This window comes from Rattus norvegicus, chromosome 3 (assembly GCF_021556685.1).
Source record: "Rattus norvegicus strain SHRSP/BbbUtx chromosome 3, alternate assembly SHRSP_T2T, whole genome shotgun sequence".
In the NCBI taxonomy this organism is placed as follows: Eukaryota; Metazoa; Chordata; class Mammalia; order Rodentia; family Muridae; genus Rattus; species Rattus norvegicus.
The window spans coordinates 143771285-143788954 of record NC_141536.1 but is presented as its reverse complement, the minus strand read 5'-3'; the positions used below and the strand labels follow the sequence as shown (position 1 = coordinate 143788954).

Sequence of the window (17670 nt, the reverse complement as noted above, 5' to 3'; positions counted from 1 at the left end):
GAATTTGATTCCCAGGAGCTGCACGATGGAAGGAGAGACAGATACAACTCTCACAAGTTCTCCAATGGCTCTCACACTCCTGTGGACAGACACAGATAATTGTTCTTTAAACTCGTGGGGAAAATGGCTCTAAGAAAATCTCAGAGCTATAGTTTGGTACCACAGAGAGGGTTTTTACTGTATGCCTTGATTTCTGTTGAATAAATTCACAGTCATTTTAAAGTGTTATACACACAATTTTGTTTAATATTTTATGAACATTGCAAGTTGGCTTAACAAATTTGTGTGACCCTCCTGGGAGGCTATTTATCAGTAATCTTAAAATGTTTGTATTTTTAAATTTATTCTGCCTTTTGTTTTTGAGACAGCGCCTCTTTGTGTAGCTCTGGCCATCTGGAACTCACTGTGTATCGCGGGGATCTGCCTGCCTCTGCTTCCTGAGTGCTGTGATTAAAGGCATGGGCCACCATGCCTGGTTATTTGTTCTTTTGAGAGCCAGTCCTAGAGCAATACAAAGGGTTGGGTGTGTAGCTCTCACTCAGCAGAGCACTTGCCTGTCATGCACGAAGCCATAAGTTCAATTCCCAGCACTGCATAAATTTTGTGTGCTGGGGTTCTTTCTAAAGTAATACAGACATAAAGCACACACTTGTCATTTTCTTTGTAAATTTCATTTTAATTTTAAAGATTAGAAATAGTTCAAGCACTTGGTAAGAATAAAATAAATTTATACCAAACAAAAAGCAAGTCTTTCTCCACCCTACCTTATCTCCATGTCTCATGGACATTTGTTTTGAAGCCGGGCTCTTCCATGTTGCTGGACATTTGTTTCCCCTGTTGTCTGCTATAAATAGAGACTATCACAGTGTTCCTAATCTATTAAAGTATTCGAAGAATTCTCTCTTAGCCGAATTCTCTCTGAACCACTTTGATTCTTCAAGTAATGCCTAGTAATAATTTATTCAGTAAAACTGGATTAGTTGTACATACTTAAGCCCTGTTTCTGTCGCATTATATAAACAGTAAAAATTAAAGCTAATATAATTTACTTTCACTGACTTTATTGGCTTTCTGAGACAAGTCTCACACTGTTTATCATAGCTGAACTCAGCATGGTGGTGCAGAGAGACAGGGGAGTCTGGAAGGGGATTGTTTAGGCTTCTGTCCTCTTGTATCTCCACTTCCTGATCTGTAAGATGGGGATGTAATAGTGATTGAAAAGCCTGCAGTTGGGGGCTGGAGAGATGGCTCAGCAGTTAAGAGCACTGACTGCTCTTCAGAGGTCCTGAGTTCAATTCACAGCAACCACATCGTGGCTCACAACCATCTGTAATGGGATCCGATGCCCTCTTCTGCTGTGTCTGAAGATAGCTACAGTGTACTTACATTTAATAAATGAATAAGTAAATCTTTAAAAAAAGAGAAAAGAAAACCTGCAGTTTATGACATGTGGCCTGCTCACAGTTCTGTTTGGAACAAAGTAGTGCTTGAAGTTTCCCCACTAGTCTGCTTAGACTGCTTTGAGACAGCCTTTCCTGTTAAAAGAGCCCAGTTGGCAAGAGATGTGAGTGCGCTGGGCCTGCCCCGAGCCGTTCCTCTGCCTCCTGTTGCCTCACATGCTGGTGCAATTTCCTTTTCTGATAGTCCTCTGGGACCTCAGCCCTTTTGGCCAGTATTCTGGTCTGCCCCACTGCCTGCCCGCCCTGGGATAGGTCACTGTCTACAACCCAGTCTCTGACTACATATCCCTTCCTACATCTATATCCTGAGCCAGGCCACTGGCTTCTTGTCTCATTCCAACTTCTGTCTGTCTCCTGCTCTGGCCTGCTGTTGTGTCACTTACTCAGGCCCTCAGGAAGGTGCTGTCCCTAGAGGCACCTTCTTGCCGAGGCTTGTTGTGGCCCCCACCCTGATACAGAGCTGGAAAACTTATTCAGAGTTAGATTGGGAAATGCCATTCCCCGATACAGCAGCTGGCCCTGCATCTACTTAGCTGACTTATCCTAATGTTTTTTTGCCTGTGATCAGGCCAAAGGTGACATTTTGCTCATGAAACCTAGAGCTTATATGGGCTGTACTTGCAAATACTAGTAATTTGTATCAGTAGGGGTAAAACTCATATCCCTCTTGTCACAGGTCTTCCTGGTTAGACATTATTTCACTTGTAGATGTGTATATATTTGTTTCGGATTATTTTTGGAACTAAGCCCTTCATGCTCTGATTTCTCCCTGCCCGTTGTGACTTTATATGGTAGATTGCAACATTTAAGTATATCAGGTGTAACACAAAATATAAAACTGGGCTGGGGATGTAGCACAGTTGGCAGAGTGCCTGTTGTGATGATAACTAGCACTTGATAGACTAGAGGTGGTGTCTCTGCCTGAGGACCCAGCATTTGGAAAGCAGAGACAGGAAGACCGGAAGTTCAAGGTCTCTCAACTACGTTGCAAGTCCAGTCTGAGTGATAGAAGACCATGCCTCAAAAAAAAAAAAAAAAGAAAGTGTGTGTGTGTGTGTGTGTGTGTGTTTTCTCTTGTGGATGCTGGTAGTATCCTGCCTCTTATTCTGGGTACCAAGACTCAGTATTTCATAGTAGTTTATGCTAATAGTTCCTATGTCTTTCTTTTTTGTTTTTGTTTGTTTTGTCTTGAGACAGGATCTCAACTATTCTAGACTGACCTTGAACTCACTATATAGCAGAGAGTGACTTTGAACTCCTTTCCTGGTAGTACAGCAGGCTTTCCGTGTGGTCCTTGTCCAGAGTCCCTGCCCCACCATCTGTTAATTAGCATCCCACCTATTAGCACTGTTGCCTGGAATCCTCCCATCCGCTTGTGCTGTTTCCTCAGATGCTGGGTCTCCATTACTCACTGTTCAAAGCTCAGGTGTCAGCATCCCCTGTGGGCGTGGCCTCCTCAGACGTACTATGTTCCTGTATTTTGTATTGTTTACTGGGAGCTCCATGAGGACATACCTGAGTCACCTGACTCCCTGACATCCAGCCTGTGTTTGACACAGAACAGACTCTGGTGTTTGCTTATCACAGTTTGTCTGAAATATTTGGTCACTTTTACTACTTCTCATCTTCCTTGTCCCTTTGCCAACCACATATCATCTTAACTTGATGGCTTCTTCATTCTTCCTACCCTTTTTAGATTTCCTCAAAACCTACCAGCCCTTTCCAAGTCTTTGTGAACCTCCATGCCTGCCTTACTGTCTCATACCCAGACACCAGGCCATTGGTGTAGGAACACCATGCTTCTACCCCAGAATTCAGGTCTCAGCCCTCCAGTCGCTGTTCTAGAAAGCATCCCCATGCTAGGCCCTCCAGTCACTGTTCTAGAAAGCATCCCCATGCTAGGCCCTCCAGTCGCTGTTCTAGAAAGCATCCCCATGCTCAGCCCTCCAGTCGCTGTTCTAGAAAGCATCCCCATGCTAGGCCCCTGCATTCTGAGTCCTTAATTGCTCATCTGTGGGATCTGATCCATTCTAAAGTAGATTTGTGTTACACTTCTCAGGATGCACTACCCTCTGTTAATGCTTGTGGCTTCTTCCTCAAGGACAAGGAGATTGGTTTGCGTTCTCTCTCTCTCTCTCTCTCTCTCTCTCTCTCTCTCTCTCTCTTGACATAGGGTTTCTCTGTGTAGTCCTGGCTGTCCTGGAATTCAATCTATAGACCATGCTGTCTGGCCTTGAACTCAGAGGTCCACCTGCCTCTGCCTCCCGAGTGCTGGGATTAAAGCCCGAGCCAGCACCTTCAGCTGTGTGCTTGCTTTTTAAAAGGCTCTCCTATCTGTTACTGATTGGTGTTCATTCATCCAGTCAGTTACACATTCATTGTGCTGCAAAAGGAAGAGACTCAGAATTAAGAAAGACGTACTGCCCTTGAGAAGTTCCCAAGACAGACAGGGAAGAAAGGGCAAACTGGCATTCCTAGAGCCTCCTTAACAAGAGTTGAAAGGATGGACTGGGGTGGTGGGCAGCTCTAGGTTCTGTATTTAACCTTACTTCTATGCCTTGGTTTCTACCTGTGCGAAATTAGTAGAATATGTGCTTTTATCACAATAAATGTGTCTCAAGAAAGTGAGCTGAAAGTTCTTTCGCGAGCTGTTGTGATGTTTCCCTGAAGGCCTCCTTGAGTCTGGCACCTTCCTGAGGTAGACATTACACAATGCATGCCACCTAGAAAGGGAGCAGCAAACGTTAGCTGGAACTACTTTTGTTAACTCTGCATGGGTTCTGGGGCCACTGAGGGATGACAGGAAGGGCTCAGTCAGTCAGAAGAGCCTGAGCGCAGATACATGGCTAGATGGGCGTGCTGTTTCAGCACCTCTTCAGTGGTGGTGTGAGCGGAGGGCAGGTGTGTGGGCAACTGCTGAGAGGTGGGGCAGACAGAGCACAGATATGAGGTCGTGCTTGCTCTTGGAGTTTGAACTTAATCCAATCGATGAGATGGGACTTCAGAAGTCTGTCTGGTGGAGTCTGTCTGTCTGTCTGTCTTATCTGTCTATCTATCTATCTATCTATCTATCTATCTATCTATCTATCTAGATACCTATCTATCTAGATATCTATCTAGATATCTATCTATTTATCTAGATATCTATGTATTTTTATAGGCAGGCCTTGAACTCACAGAGATTTGCCTGCTTCTGCGTCCCAAATGCTGGAACTAAAGGCGTGTGCCACCAGCATCACTAGCACCACCACTGCCCAGCTTTGTTTTTGTGTTATTTTGCTTTTTGTTTTCTAATACAGGGTTTCTTATATAGCCCTGGAACTAGCTTTGTAGATCAGGCTGACCTCGAACTCACAAAGATCCATTTGCCTCTGCCTCCCAGGTGCTGGGATTAAAGGTATGCGTCACCACCGCTGGGTTCTGAGTTCTGGGAACTCTTCAATGATATTCTTGGCTTGAGATGCTTTGCCATAGTCCTTAACTACTATACAGCTACAGTCAACCACATTACAGTATGTCCCCCCTTGATCAATTCTACAGAGGCACACCCATTCCCCTAGTCTCTTGCTGTCATCAAGTTTAATTAGTGTGATTCGGTGCTGAGCACAAAGGGCCTCCCCCCGCTTGACATACACTGGCTTTTCACAGCTGGACGCAAGCACACAATGATGGGCCTGGCCCTTGTCTGAGTCTTTGGCAGCTTTGGCAGAGCCACATGGTAGGCCGTAGTAGATGAGAGTGTTTTCCAAGATTTGTTGTTGTAAAGCAGGATGAGCAATTCCAGCAGCCATGCCTTGCTTGCCCATGGCAGTGACTTATAGGTGAAGTCTGACCTTGAACCTCTGCTGACACGTGACGTGGCAGTGACAGGAACAAACTGTATTTTGGTTTTTGAGACCGGGTCTCAGGTAGCCCAGGATTGTTTCAGCTAGGCCGAAGGTGGTGTTGAGTTCCTGGTGCTCCTGCCTGCCTTTGGGAGTGCTGACATTACAGGTGTGCACTGCGGTGCCCGACTTAGTCAGTGTAGATTAGTCACTGCCTGTTTTAGAAGAGTCATTTGATGTTTCGATGAGGGAAGGGACCAGCTAGAAAGAGATGGCTGAACACTGGTGGCAGGTGAGAGCAAGCACTGACTTCAGAAGTGCACCTTGGGTCTGGGGACTGGTGTAGGAAGGAATGTCGAGCTGAGGTATCCCGCTGGGCTGCGATGCCACTTATTCACAGGAAGCAGGCAGAAGAGTCTTCTGGCCAAGATTTCCATTCAGGCATTTCGAATGTAGCTCAGTGGTAGAGCACTTGCCCAGCAAAGTCATGGATTGCACTCCCTAATACTAATAAAACAACTAAAATGATTTAATTGTTGTTATCTAATTATTAAATTATTTAATTATTATTATAAAATTGTTATTTAAGATAATCATCCTAGGGCTGGGTGTGGTAGCAGATACCTTGAATCCTAGAACTCAGGAGTCAGAGGAAGGCAGATTACTGTGACATCCAGGCTAATTTGGTCTACATAGTGAGTTCCAGGACAGCCAGGGCCACATAGAGAGACCTCGTGCATAAACAAACAAATAAGACAGATTGCGTTTTCCTGAACTCCAGAGCACATTTTCTAAGACATTTCTAAGTTCACCCTGTTCCTTTCTTACCCTTTTTTCTCCCTTGGGCCTTACAGACAGCTGTTCCAGACAGGCAATTACTGATTTTAGGCAATTAGGGCAGGAGGTAACTGTGTTTATCTCAGTCTCTGGTGCCTCCTGGAGCACAAGTTGAGGTGATGGTCGTGCATTTTAACATTATTTATAAGAATGAATGAACTGGAACAATAGCCTCCCAACTCTGACAGCACATACATGTATGGGTCTACCAAATGCGTACAAAACGTGAAATAAAAAACTCTCTCTAGGGCTGGAGGGATGGCTCAGTGGCTAAGAGCACTGACTGCTCTTCCAGAGGTCCTGAGTTCAATTCCCAGCAACCACATGGTGGCTCACAACCATCTGTAATGGGATCTGATGCCCTCTTCTGGTGTGTCTGAAGACAGCTATGTACTCATATACATAAATCTTTTTTTTTTCTTTTCTTTTTTTCGGAGCTGGGGACCGAACCCAGGGCCTTGTGCTTGCTAGGCAAGCGCCCTACCACTGAGCTAAATCCCCAACCCCATATAAATAAATCTTAAACAAATAAACAAACAAACAAAAAACAAAACAAAAAACCGAAAGCCTGGAATGTTCAGCCCACATGCTGTGTCAAGTTTTGGTTGGTTTTTTTAAACTCTCTAGCATTTCCCCACTGTTAGCCAATTTCCCACAACTTGTTATTCAAACTTTTGGCAAGGTCGTGGACTCCTGAGCCTACTTTTGCCTTTCTCATGGGTGCCACCTCCCTGTCTCAGGGTGACTTGGTTCTGGTTCCAGAGTCCATAACTCAGTAGGTAGGGGGAGGCCTCCCTTGGTGTCAGGACCTGGCTCGGCCTGTTTAGAGTCTGCTCAGCTGTTTTAACAAGACAGACGTCTGAGCGTCTGTCTGCTGCTCATCAGTACAGTGGAACAGCCACTTCCTCCTGTCCCTGCCACCGTGCTACTGGCTATTTTGTCCACCACAATTATCCTTAGTTTGTACTTTCCTGCTTTGAAGAATAAATGTTCATTCCACTTCCTCATCTTTTTCTCATTTCTGTTTTTAAGATTAACATACAAAATGATGGTTTCCTCATGGCCTTTCATACATACGTGACATTATACTTTACTCTCTTTCATTCCATTTCCCCATATCCTATCCCCACATCCTCTGTCTCCCCCAGTTAGTGTCATTTTAAAACCACATGCACTCCATTACCGCGTTTCCCACCCTCCTTAAGCTCTTTTCTCTTCCTGTCATAATCCTCCTCTGACTCCATCGCACGCGCTCCAGCGTTTTCCCCTCCGGTGGTGACTCTGACATGTTTAAGGTCTGTAGACTGCTTGAGGGTGACACAGGAAAGCACTTGCTCAAGTCAGTAGACATAGTTTAGTGGTGAAAGAGCTCACTGATCATCTCTGTCCGTGTCCCTGGGAAAGGTGTAAAGTTCCTTGGATTGAGTAGAGTGAGGGAGGGGTCTCTTCTTGTGAAACACCACTGTGAAAATTTCTGTTATTTTTAGTAAAGAGTTGATCCCATACCCAACAGAGGAACAATGAGTGCTGTTTTATCCACTGTAACCATCAAGGGACGTGCACTTTGAACCATTCTATTCGACCGATTTCTAGGTCACTTCAAAGCCTGTATTGAAACCCCTAGTCTTAGTTTAAAGGTACATTTTTTGAAAGTTTTAAAAAGAAAACCAGCAAGCGGATCCTGACGGTGTAAGCGTTATCTCTTCAGATTTCATCTAACACGGTTTCTCAGTATCTTTTCACATCATCGTAGGTTCTTTTAGTACATGCATAGTGATTACATAGCAGTGCATGTTGTGTAGAGAATAGACTCATTATTAATAAAAATTTTACTCTTAGCTCGATGTGATGGAGAACTTACACAGAAGAACTGCTGCAAGTTTGGCGCCAGCTTAGGCTACAGAGCGAAACCAAAAAATAAACCAATAATGTGTCTTCATTTAGAAAAAAAAAAAGAAGCACGCAGCTTCAAGGTAGCTGTGTTACAGAGTGTGAGCTATGGTGAGACACAGAGGGCTTGGTTTCTACCCCCGAACATCGTGAGCAGTAATCACAGGTCCAGTAACTTGGTGCATCAGACACGGAGCTTGATAGATGTTATCTGTTTGTAAATCTTTGGACCGAGGTTTTATTAAAACTTTTCGGCTCTGAAAAATTCTTAAGAAGCATGTCCGTGGCATCACAGGCTGGTGAAGGCAGTGGTTTTGACTTCCATGGTTTCCTTTCGTGGGAACTGAGCCACGTAGTTCCCTTCTGCCTGAGTTTGCAGAGCATCCTGCATGACGGGAAGCACTTGGCGGGTGACTGAGCATTTAGGAGTTTCGTGGTGATGTGGACGTGGTGACTGAAGTCCTGATTGATGAGGCTGGGTTATTCCACACCTTTGTTTCTTTTCACAGGCAGCGTTTTCCTCAGTGCTATTTTTCTTGCCTTAGCAACATACCAGTCTCTGTACCCAATCACCTTGTTTGCCCCAGGACTTCTCTATCTCCTCCAGGTAAGCACTTGCTGGTGCCACTGCCCAGTGATACTCACTATATGGCCTGGTCCCTTCCTGGGGGTTGGGGTGGGGGTGAGCAGTGGCAGGAAGGACTTAGGCCAATGACAGCATCGGAGCAAGGGATGAACCTCAGTGCTTGGGTGCTTGCACAGCACACGAGGCTCTGGTCCAACCCCTAATATCACAGAAACAAAACAAAACATTGTTTAAAATGTTTCTGGAATTGGGCCTTGAACTGAAGGCATCCTACTTCTACCTGAAAAGACAAAGACTAATATGAAGCAAAGGCGACTTCAGAGCCACCAAGTCTAACTGTGTCTGTCATTGCAAGTGTGCAGGGACAGTTCACTGAGATGTTTGTGGTGGGGATCCACTAAACACTGTATTGTGTTTCACCTAATATCCATAGACCTCTTTGAGTTCATTTAAAGTTTTTATTCTTACCAAGAGCACTTGCCTTGTGAGGGACTTACAGCGATTAAACAAAATGGGGGATTTTAAACTGTGTCTGCTTCAACAAGCAGTTAACACCACACTAATGAAAGCAATGGTGGGTATTATCCTTTTTTAAAAATGCAACACACTAACCGGCCTTACACCCTTACCCCTGGCTGACCTCTGCACTACTGTGGAACCCAGGCCTCTTTGCAATGACAAGAACACAGTAAGTGGCCACTACAGAGCACGGTAATCAAAGGATACCGAGGGCTGACGCTTGAGGAGAATACCCCGCATGTGAAGCACTTATGCTAAGCCCTTTCAGACATCATCTCACCTTAATCTTAAACACGTCATGGGGTAGGTTATATTTTTAGCCATGTGGTGAGGAAATAGATTTCACTTAGACACGTGAATTAACACAGGGATTTTGGGCGGTTCAGTCACTCACCTAGGCCATCGAATGACAACACTGAGCTCTGTGCTCAGGCAGCCCGACTCAGGAGTGTGCTTTCAACCATCTCTCTTCCCAGCTCATGAGGAATGTACACCCCTGGGGTGTAGCCTGGCAGTAGAGCACAGTGGTCAGCTTTCATGAGGCCCTGGGTTTGCTACCTAACTGCTTCCCTACCCATACACAAGAGCACAAGGCAAGAGCTGGGAGCTCCATGCCGGATCCAAATGGATCCCAGCCCGTCCTTACAAGAGAGATGTTTGCTGAAAGTGAGTAGTCCCAGCATCGGGATTCAAGTCCAGGAGAGTGGTTTACAGGCCAAGTTAGACTGTACAGCTCACTCATTAAAACAGGCCTTGTCTTACCATTATAACTTATTGGTGATACAGAATCATATTGATGTACACAGTGGTAAACGATTAATTTGTTCTTCTTTATTAGTGATATATATGTAGTAGAAATTTGTTTTCCTTTTCTTCTTTTTGTACTGAGAATTGACTGTAGGGCCACACTCATGCTAGTCACTAAGCCTCAGCCCTTTTTTTTTTTTAAATTAAAATACTATCTACTAAACAAATACTGTCTAATAAGTCTACTAAAGCCCAAACTGTCTTTGTACTCAGTTGTAAGGCAGGCATTCTCAGTAACTGGGATTGCAAGCTTGTATTACCAGTCTGAGCTTGAAGTAAATCAATCCTCCTTCCCTCTCTTCCTTCCTTCCTTTCTTTTTGCTTTTTTTTTTCCCCCATGGTAGAGTCGGGAAGAAGAGCACCGGGTATCATCAAGTCCTTTGCTTTTTTTCCCCTTCCTTTCTTCCTTTCCTCCTTCCCTCCCTCCTTCCTTCCTCCCTTCCTTGGCTTCCCCCACCTCCCTCCCTCCCCCCTTCTTTCCTCCCTTTTGCTTGCTTCCTTCCTCCCCTTTTTTCCTGTGTACCTTCCTTCTGTCCCTTTACGAATCTTTTTTGTATATACATGCACATACATGTGTCATGGTTAGTTTGTGTGCATCCATGTGAACGTCCAGAGGCCAAAGGAGATATCTATCCTGTTCTAGTGTTCTCGCCCTTGTTCCCCTCCACTGAAGTTGGAGTTAGGCTGGTAGACACAAAGCCCCCAGTATACGAGGGTTGCCTGGTGTTTGCAGCCATGCCTGGCTTTTGTGTGAGTGTGGGATTTGAACTTGAGCCCTCGTGCTTTCACAGAGATATAAGTGCTCTCTGCTTTCTGAGCTTTCTTCCTAGCCAATGAAAAGCGTTTCCTTATTTTCTAATTGGATCTAAGTCTGTGAAAAGTTTTATAGTTATTATATGCAAATCCAGATTGTTCATCAGAACAGAAAGCTTGAGCCAGACTCTGGTGTCACCAGCAGTGCCCACAGAGAGTGAACTGCTTCCCTGGCTACCAGCACTGGCTTTTCAAGTTAGATTTATAGTTGCCAGTTTAATAGATGGATCATTATGTGGTGAAATTATTTTGTTTGTTTTGTTTTTGTTGAATCCAAGCACTTTTCATATAACAATAGGTATTTGTCGTGTGTGTGTATGTGTGTGTGTGTGTGTGTGTGTGTCTGTGTGTGTGTGTGTCTGTGTGTGGTGTGTGTCGGCCAGAAGTCCAAATGAGGTATTCTCTAGTGCTCTCCACATTTTTTTTTTTTTGAGACAGAGTCCTACTGTGTGGTATTCTGGGTCACTATGTAGACCAGGCTGGCCTCAAATTCAAGAAATTTGTTTGCCTTTGCCTCTCTAGTGCTAGGATTAAAGGTGTATACCACCATATGGTACGTCTCCACTTAATTTTTTAGAGTGCCTTTCACTCTTTCACTGAACTTCAGTGACGCTCACTGATTGAGCTAGACTGGCTGGCTAGCAAGCCCCCAAGAGCCACCCATCTCTCCCTCCTCAGAGCTGTGATTACAAATATCCATGCTAGACATTTTAGGGATGCTGGGGGATCCTAAAACAACAAGCACTTTACTCACTAAGCTAACTCCCTAGCCAGTCTATTTCCCTCTTCCCTTCTTCCTTCCTTTCTTCCTCCTTTCCTTCCCCCTTTTGCTTCAGCCTCCCACATGCTGGGACTACACATGTGTGCCACCACAGCTGGATTTTCCCTCATCATTATATGCATATCCTTTAGGAAATCTGACCTGAGACTAGCAAGATGGCTCATCTGGTAAAGGTGCTACCTCCAAGTCTAATGACCAGAGTTATACCCCAGAGTCCTAATGGAGAAAGAGAACCATTCCTACAGTTGTCCTCTGACTTCTACAGGTGCAGCACATGTATGTACAAATACATACATACAGATATTATAAACACATGTAATGGAGCCTGAATACAGCGGGGCTTACATTTTAAATTAGGTATAGAATAAAAATAAAATTAAATAGATGATAGATAATAGATACTATATAGATAATAGGTGATGAGTGTTTGATGATTCTATCATCTCAACCTTTTTTTCCATACTTGAAATTTCTCAGAACAAGACAAGAGGGACTAGGAGACAGTTTCTGGCATCTTGGTTTGGACACCCTTGGTTTAGCTTTTGTCTTTAGTTTCCTCAATCATAAACTAGGATAATGGGCCAGTAAGATGGGTCAACGCATAAAGCAGTTGCTGCACAAGTCTGACAACCTGAGTCAGACCCTCTGACCCCACAATGGAAGAAGATACCTCACTTGCCAAAGTCCTCTGACTCCCACACTCACACCACGGCACGAGCTTCATGATTATGTGTCACGCACATAAACAGACACATATACAAATACACACACAGTAGAAACAGTAATAATAAATTAAAATGTAAAATGTGATAAGAGCACCTATTGAAGCAGTTGATGCATGCTGTGCACTTGAATGCAGTGTGGTGGGAACTTGGCAGTGCAGTTACTTGGTATGCACCTGGCAACAATGTGGTCATGGAAAGACACAGTTAGCAGCTTCTAAATATGAGGAGCAATGGAGGAGGGGAGGTGAAGAAAAGGACTTCTCTTCTAGAATCAAAGGAACTCTAAAGTGAGTGTACTTCCTCTTTTGACAACATAAATCTGCCTTCATTTTGCTGGTAGTTTCTAGAGACTGCAAAATGTAGATAGTGGCTAAGCTAGTGTCTCATCAGAGCCAGAGGCAGAGCCTGTTTTTCTGTTCTCTCAGGAGACACAGGGTCAGAAGCAGGGATGCTGCATCTGGCTCCCTGGTGAGTCACTCATGAAAATGATAGTTTGAGCCCATCTGGTCCCCTCCCCCAACTCTGCTCTTCCTTTGACCTTGGCTTGGAGCCTAGTTTCCAAATTAGAGAGACGCTTACAGTGTATGATCTGATAGCACGCAGAATAAAACAGAGAGTCCTGATATGCCCGGCACTGGAATCCACAGTGAAAAACAAGCTTAGTGCACAAGACTGAAAAGCTGAGTGGAGCTCCTCATAGTGATACATGTTTGTAACTCCAACACTCAGGTGACTGAAGCAGGGGGATTGGCATAAGTTTGGGACCAGCCTAATTACATAAAGGGGTCCAGGCTAGCATGGGGAACATAGCAATCAAAACAAAACAAATATAAAGAAGTGGGGGAGGGGAGAAAAGGCCTGAGGCTGTGAGGTTGATGAGGGAGACTAGGAGTCAGGCTAAAGGAGCTCCTGGAACAGTCCAGGAAGGTTTTTCTTCCCTCCTCCATTTTGCTTGGAGTGTTCATTGTCTGCCCCCCCCACCCCCACCCCCTGTTGAAATCTCCTAGGGGCTGGAGAGATGGCTCAATGGTTAGGAGCCCTGGCTATTCTTTCAGAGGACCCATGCTCCCTTCCCAACACCCACATGGCAGCTTGCAACTGTCTGATCCAACACCCTCACACAGACATACATGCCAGCCAAACACCAGAGCACAGGAAATAAAAATAAACAAGTCATTAGAAAAAGACTTCCCACATGCCCTTTTGGACTTCAGAGACTTAAAAAATATGAAACACTTCATGAATTTGTATGTCATCCTGTGTAGGGGCCACACTCACCTTGTCTATATCCTTCCAGTTTAATATATGTGCTGCCCAAGTGAGCATTTTGCTCGGAATTCTTTCTGATATTTTTTAAAAATGATTTATTCAATATATATATATATATATATATATATATATATATATATATATATATATATATATATATATGAGTACACTGTAGCTCTGGTGTGTACACTGGTGTAGACACACCAGAAGAGGGCATCAGATCCCATTACAGGTGGCTTGTGAGCCACCATGTGGTTGCTGGGACTTGAACTCAGGACCTCTGGAAGAGCAGTCAGTGAGCCATTTCTCCAGCTCCACTTGGAATTCTTAAAGCCTTGACCCCCATGAGTGCTTTGAGGCCCAGTTCTCTGTCAGTGACAACAACAGACACCAGCTCTTTTGTAGGCACTCTTTTAATTCTTTTTGTTAATACAACCTGACCTCTTGTCTTTGAATAGAAGAACTTATAACCTATGATTTCCGTACTTTTCTGTGTCTGAGGTCATTCATAACACCTCACAAGGGAGTCAGTTCTATCATGTTTTCCTTGACAATTTGCATTGCGTCTTTCCCTGGCCTTCTTCAGGAGCAGCCCTTATTCAGAATTTCTATGTCCTGCTCCATTTCCCCAACATTTTCTGTTAGTTTTGCTTCCAGGGTGGCTCCAGGGCTGAGGTGGCAGATGTGTTAGCTTAGCTTTATCCTTGTTATAAACAGGCAGAATACAGGGCAAATCTTGATCATGTGTTTATAATTCACAGTTCTGAGGAAACCATGAACTTCTCGTCTCTCTGCCTCACTAGTTAGCTACTCTAGCCCTTTGTTATATTCCAGGCTAGGGAGAGACCCTGTCTCTACAAAAGAAGGAAGGGTGAGCAGTACCTAAGGGGCAACAACACCTGTGTGCACATATATGTGTACAGTCACAAAGGCACACATATATACACTCAAGTAACGGAAAGTGTGAATTTCAGATGAATTTTTAAAAACACAACCTTCATGAAGATATGTTCATGTTTACATGTGTGTGAGGCAAGTGTGTGTGCAGATGCACATGAACATGTATGTATCTGCCTGTAGACGCCAGGGGATGATGTTGGCTGATTTCATTGTTCATTCTCCACCATATATATTGGTGCAGGGTATCTCACTTGAACCCATAATTGCCCAATTTGGCAGCTTGAGTCTAATAACTGGCTTTTCCCCCTTTTCATATCTTGAAAGAAAATGGTTTCTATGGAAATGCTTTAGAGCATTGAGAAGGGGGACTTTAGTTAAATAAGTGATGGGACACTAGCCTAGCATATACAAGGCTCTAGGGTCAGTGTCTAGCCCCCCAAAAAAACCTCTCTCTTCTGTAACAAGGTTTGGATTCTATCACAAGAAGCCCTCAACAAATAATTTGAGAATCATTGTCCCTAAATGTTTACATAGTTTAGTAACAGTATGCCTCCTGGGATATTGGGTATACGTATCCATGAACCTTCAAATAGGGTCCCATTTATTTTGTTTGTTTTTGTTTTGAGACAGGGTCTGTCACTGGCTTAGAACTCAGAAAATAGGCTAGCCTGTTTAGCCAGTGAACCCATGAAATCCCCGTGTCCACCTCCCCAGTGCTGGACTTACAAGCACGCACCACCACAGCCAGTAGTGATTGGCATAAGCTTTAGGAATTAAACTCAGGTCCTTGTTTTTGCACAGCAATCCTTTTACTGATATAAACTATCCCACCAGACTTCCTGGCTTCTTTTGAAGAATTCCAAGCTCCGTCTTCTTCACATAGAGCGTCCCCTCTTCCCTTACCCTAGTCCCCATGCCTCATCTCTGTCATGCTTGTTACCTGTGCTGCCTGCAGGTATTTGATACTTGTTTTTGTTTGTGTCTATGTATCAAGTGCTCACTAAAAGGTATAGAATCAATGCCTGATCCAGTGAACATCCTGAGTGCTGATGCCGTGATCTAGAGATACTATGTACCCACTAAAAGAAATGTTTCTTAGAGAAATGGTGATTCCAGTACAGGGTGGTCATAGAAGAACAAGATAACCAGATAACAAGCCACCAGGCACTACTGAAGTCATCCCAAAAGGACTCAAGATCCAATCTGACAGAGTCTCCCACTGACCGAAGATGGACTCCATAGTATAAAATGACTGGGGCTATGGGACTGAGAGCGGAGCACAGTTGGTAGAGTACTTGGCCTGGGTTTCATTCCCAATGCCCCACAGTGCAATCTGGTCTGATGGAGTCGCATGACTAGGGAGGTGGGGCAAGAGGAGCTGAAGCTCCTGGTCATTCTTGGCTGCACAGTGAGTTTGAGGCCAACCTGGGTTACATGAGACCTTGTCTCAGAAAACAAACAATACAAGGGCCATGAAGATGGCTCAGCAGGTAAAGGAGAAGCCCGATGCCTAAATTGGTACTTGGGTGCCCCCCAGGTGGGCGGAGAGAACCAACTCCTGATAGTTGTCCTCTAATGTCCACCTGTGTCTTACACATACACAAGCAAGGAAGTACCCAGCACTACGTCATGAGCACTGCAGGCATGTGGTGCCGGGATACACATGGAGGCAAGCCACCATGCATGTAAAATAAGAATAAATCTTAACAAGAATCTTAAATAATATTTTTTGAAAAGGATGGAGTTTCTTAAAGTAGACACAGGAGCAACTGACCATAACCCTCCCTCTTGGAAGGTGGAGGCGGAAAATAAGTCACCAAGAACAAGGTCCAAACAGAAACTTACTCATGGAGGCCATAAAAGGGTATCAGACCCTCTGGAACTAGAGTTCTAAACAGCAGTCACCATGCAGGTTCTGGAAATCAAACCCAGATCCCTTGGAAGAACAGCCAATGCTCTTATCCCCTGAACCATCTCCTTAGCTCCTGACGGATCTTCTTGTGATGATGGAAAATGTTCTGTACTTACCTGGTCAGTACAGTAAATAGTCACATGCACACAGATACAGTAGCCACACAGTACACGGTAATCACAAAATGCAACAGTCCCAAAGTACAATAGTCATAAGCCACATCTGGCTATTGAACACTTGCAAAATGCTAGTGAGGCCAGGCAGTGGTGCTGGACATCTCTAATGGCAGCATTTGGGAGCAGAAGCAGGCAGTGAGTTTGAGGCCAGCCTGGTCTACAGAGTTCTAGGACAGCCAGAACTGGAACTAAGGAATTGAGTTTTTATTTGTATTTTTCATTAATTCAGATAGTGACAGGAGGCTTAGTGACAGCACATTGTAGGGAAGAAAGATACGTGTGGGCAGAGTAGAGCTGGTCAGAGGTAAGCTCAGATAAGCTCAGATGGAGATAAGTCTCATGTAACTCTGGCTGGTCTGGAACTTAATATGTAGATAAGGCTGGCCTTAAACTCACAGACTCTGCCTGCCTCTGCCTCCTGAGTATTGGGATTAAGGTCGTGTGACATCATTCCAGGAACCCATTTTTGCTCTCTGGGCCCACATAGTGACAAGCCAGAACTAACTCTAGTTGTCCTCTGACTTCCACAGGCACGCGCACCCTGGCATGTGTCCAGTCCACCGCCGCACATACAAAATAAACAGCCGCACATACAAAATAAACAGGATGTAATTTATAAAGTCCTGTTTTTTTCTTTTTACTTATCTATCCATCCTGTTTTTGAGATGGGGTTTCTCTGGAACTCACTCTGTAGATCAGCCTGGCCTTGGACTCACAGAGACCCTCCTGCCTCTGCCTCCTGAGTGCTGGGATGAAGGTGTGCACAGCGGCTCACTTTCTTTCATTTTTTTAAAAATTTCATTTGAAAATTTGTTTTTTGTGGTGATGGCACACAGATGCCACAGTGCATGTGAGGAGGTCAGTGGGAAACTTGCAGGACCAAGTTCTTTGTTCCACCATGTGGCTCTCAGGGACTAGGCTTGAGCCAGGCTTGGTGGTAAGTGCTTTAGCCATCAAGTCATCTTGCTGGGCTGTGTAGATCCTAATACGTTTCATAAAACTTTTAAACTTAAATTTCCACATATATAAGTAACACATAATATTGTTGCATGTAATCTCAAAGAAGCGTAAGTATTTTCATTCTATTGACCGTTTGGTAGTTTCCTGCTCTACCCTTACATGTTTGAGATTTAGCTATGTTGACACATGTACGTGTGGTTTGCGTGTCATC

The 17670-nt window shown here is 44.3% G+C and overlaps 1 protein-coding gene, 1 non-coding gene and 1 pseudogene across 10 annotated transcripts in view; 1 reads left to right on the top strand and 2 right to left on the bottom strand.

The window, feature by feature from the left end:
* Pigu (phosphatidylinositol glycan anchor biosynthesis, class U) overlaps positions 1–17670 on the top strand; it is a 97407-nt gene that overhangs the window by 58844 nt on the left and 20893 nt on the right. For 8 of the 9 annotated variants that reach the window (XR_015683118.1, XR_015683116.1, XM_087652891.1 and 5 more), the window contains one exon: positions 8521–8618. The exons of the other annotated variant lie outside the window; for it this stretch is intronic. Coding sequence is in view for 6 of the 8 variants with exons in the window: in XM_087652891.1 (XP_087509017.1) it covers positions 8521–8618 (98 nt within the window). In the remaining 2 variants the exon portion in view is untranslated. The remainder of the gene's footprint in view (positions 1–8520; positions 8619–17670) is intronic. 9 annotated transcript variants of the gene reach the window in all.
* Positions 4865–5266, bottom strand: LOC120101922 (40S ribosomal protein S12-like; annotated as a pseudogene).
* Rnu6-524 (RNA, U6 small nuclear 524) lies at positions 13464–13568 on the bottom strand. Its single transcript, XR_015685043.1, has one exon. It is a non-coding gene; the product is annotated as a U6 spliceosomal RNA (small nuclear RNA).